The sequence below is a fragment of the Stomoxys calcitrans genome, chromosome 3, assembly GCF_963082655.1.
Source record: "Stomoxys calcitrans chromosome 3, idStoCalc2.1, whole genome shotgun sequence".
Lineage (NCBI taxonomy): Eukaryota > Metazoa > Arthropoda > Insecta > Diptera > Muscidae > Stomoxys > Stomoxys calcitrans.
Window position 1 is genome coordinate 13,626,766 of NC_081554.1, and position 2,891 is coordinate 13,629,656.

Consider the following 2,891-nt stretch of genomic DNA (forward strand, 5'->3'; position numbering starts at 1 on the left):
TAATTTTTTTTTTCATAATTTTTTTAATAAAAAATTTTCCACAAAATGTTTAATAAAATTTGTTTTTAAAGTTTTTTAAAAAAAAAAAAGACTTTTTCTATAAAATAAAATGTTGAGTAAAAATTAAAATTTTAATAAATTTTTTTTTTTCTATTAATTTTTAACGAAATTTTTTTTTATAAAACTTTTCCTATTTTTTTTTTTTTTTAATTTTCCATCAAAATGATTTTCATAAAATTTTTAATTAATTTTTGTTTCCAAAATTTTTCGTAAAAATGCTCAAAGATTTTTATTTCTTTAAAATATTCAATGGACCTATTTCTTCCAAGGATATCGTCCTGCTTTGCCCCCTTATTGCCAAATATAAAGCATCTGTAGGTAGCCCTTACCTGGGTAGGGTGCCTTTTAATTCGTGCAGATTTTTAAGCTCGTGTAAGTTTTCGCTTTATGTTGTTGCCTTAGTGCGTTGAATTAACTGAACTAGTTTTTCATTGTTGCCAATGCTGCCACCAACCGCTGTTTGCTTTTTTTTTGGTTTGTAAGCATCACCATCATTATCATCCTCATGATCATTGACATCGTCATAGTCATCCTTGTCGTCAAAGTTTGTGTGGCGGCTAAAAATGCTCTCCTTGTTGTTGGCGGTGTAGTGTTTTGTTTGTTTTTTTTTTTTTTCCTTTTAGTATTTCGATGATGATTTCTTTGACCAGTAGAGGAGCAAAAGGAGACCGGCGTCTGTCTGTTTTGTCATCCTTTAGCGTCTCGAATTTCGTTGTAGTCGTCGTCGTCGTCGTCGTCTTGTTTGTCGTCTGGACGTTTTTGGGCTTTGCTTGAGTAGAGTTTCAGACAACAGTCGCTTAGCCAGCCTTGCTTTTGTTTAAGCTCAATGTGGTCGCATTAGCTACTCGTTGGCCTTCCGCTCTCTCTCTCTCATTCCCTGGCTAGCCAACTCTTATATGGGACTCCTTCTAAATAAGTTATTATCGTCTCGGATTTTAATTGTTGTAATTGAAAGTGAATTTTTTCTTTGTGCATGCACTAATTTCGAAGAATGCGATAAATGTACACCTTGATTTGAGATAAAGAGCTCGGGAAGATATATGATTACCACTACACTGCACTGCACTCCACTCTACACTACTCGATTCCATTTCATACCATAAGACATGGGACAATGCCAGCATCAGGGGAGCAGCGAATGGCAGGATAGCAACAACAGCGATGATAATAATATTCACTCTACAGGGAGCCATACATCCATCCATCCAAATGGTTTGGTGCTATTTAACCCAGCCAGTACTATGGCAGTGTCTTGTTGCCTAGAGAGATGTGATCTGTGATCTTGAAATAGAGTGATAATGATATGCAAAAAGATTAAAGAGCAATCAAAACATTGCAACGAAGACTGATCATTATTATTATGGACGCATAATGGGGGGAATGTATTTAAGGTCGACAAGTTCCATTTATTCTTTGCCAGCTGTATGTGTCTTAAGCCTGAAATCTATCCAACTATTTAAACATTTTAGGCCAATCAATGCCAGATACAGATCGACAATGGTTTTGAATTCTTCATCTGAGCTATTTGATAGGAGCATGTAATAATTTAATTGCTTAGGTTAAAAACTCAAAAACATTGCATTGCTCAGGTTAAGGGGCCTTAATTAGGTTAGGTTGAGCAGAGAGTGCGGATATGCCACTATGGATATACACCTAAGCCAGTAGTCGGCTTATTGTGCGCTCTAAATAATAAAAAATAAATTAGAAAAAAAATTTAAGTCAGGACATCTATGCTTCTTACAAAATCCCTAATTGTTTTCCATACCAAGCCCCTTAGTTGGTTTATATCTGGCATTGTGTCCCCAACTAAGTGCCGGCGACTGTTAGTTGCAAAAGCCGGGCAATGACATAGGAAATTTTTAGCAGAGCAAAAATAAAATACGTCTTTTCAGTTGAACGATTTGATATAACAATTAAGAAAATATTTTATTGACATAAGTTTCAAAGACAAGAACAAACAAAAAAAAAATAATTTACAAAATCAAAGCCTACTTGTTTTGTTCGCACAAGTACATTTTCAAATGAGTACTTTTCTAACACCCCCACTCGAACAAAATTTATATTACTTGCAAGCCCATTTGTTTTGAACAAAATTTGTGCTTGTCAGTTGGTACTGGCTTTGTTAAATTATCTGCTACCATGAATTGAGTTTGGATTCCCACGAAGTTAACTATATTTTGATCTTTTTTTTCGCGTACCAAATGATGTCGAACGTCGATATGTTTTGATCTCGCTAAATACTTATTAGTTGATGCCAAATGTATAGCGCTTTGATTATCGCAATATATCTCGGTCGGTTCATCTTGAGATTGTGGGTTGAGTTCTGCATTTAAATTTCTCAGCCATATAACTTCCTGTACCGTAGCAGATAGCGCCATATATTCAGCTTCCGTTGTAAAAAGAGCAATAGTTGGTTGATGTTTTGAAACCCAGGCTATTGGTCCACCTTGTAATATACAAATGTACCCAGTCATTGATCTTCTTTCATCAATATCATTTGCCCAGTCTGAATCTGAATATGCGGCCAGTTTCTCATTTTCTCCTTTAGAAAATTTGATTTTTGCGCCTTTCGTCCCTTTTAAATATCGGAATATTCGTTTGACTGCTGACCAATGTTCTTTTCCGGGACACTTGTTGAATTTGCTTAGCTTGTTGACTGCCAAGCATATATCCGGTCTTGTGCATTGCGAAGCAAACAGCAAACTACCAATCGCTTGCTGGTATGGTATTTCCGACATTTCCTTGACTTCAGCAAATGTTTTCGGAGACATTTCCTTGGAAAGTTTAACGTTGACATCCATCGGGGTCGATACGGGATTGCAATTTTCCAT

The 2,891-nt window shown here is 35.7% G+C and overlaps 1 protein-coding gene across 1 annotated transcript; it reads right to left on the reverse strand.

Moving 5' to 3' along the window:
- Window positions 1-2,117: 2,117 nt before the first annotated feature.
- LOC131995997 (uncharacterized) lies at window positions 2,118-2,891 on the reverse strand. The gene has a single exon (XM_059365401.1). The coding sequence runs from the start codon at window positions 2,889-2,891 to the stop codon at window positions 2,118-2,120; it is 774 nt and encodes a 257-aa protein (XP_059221384.1).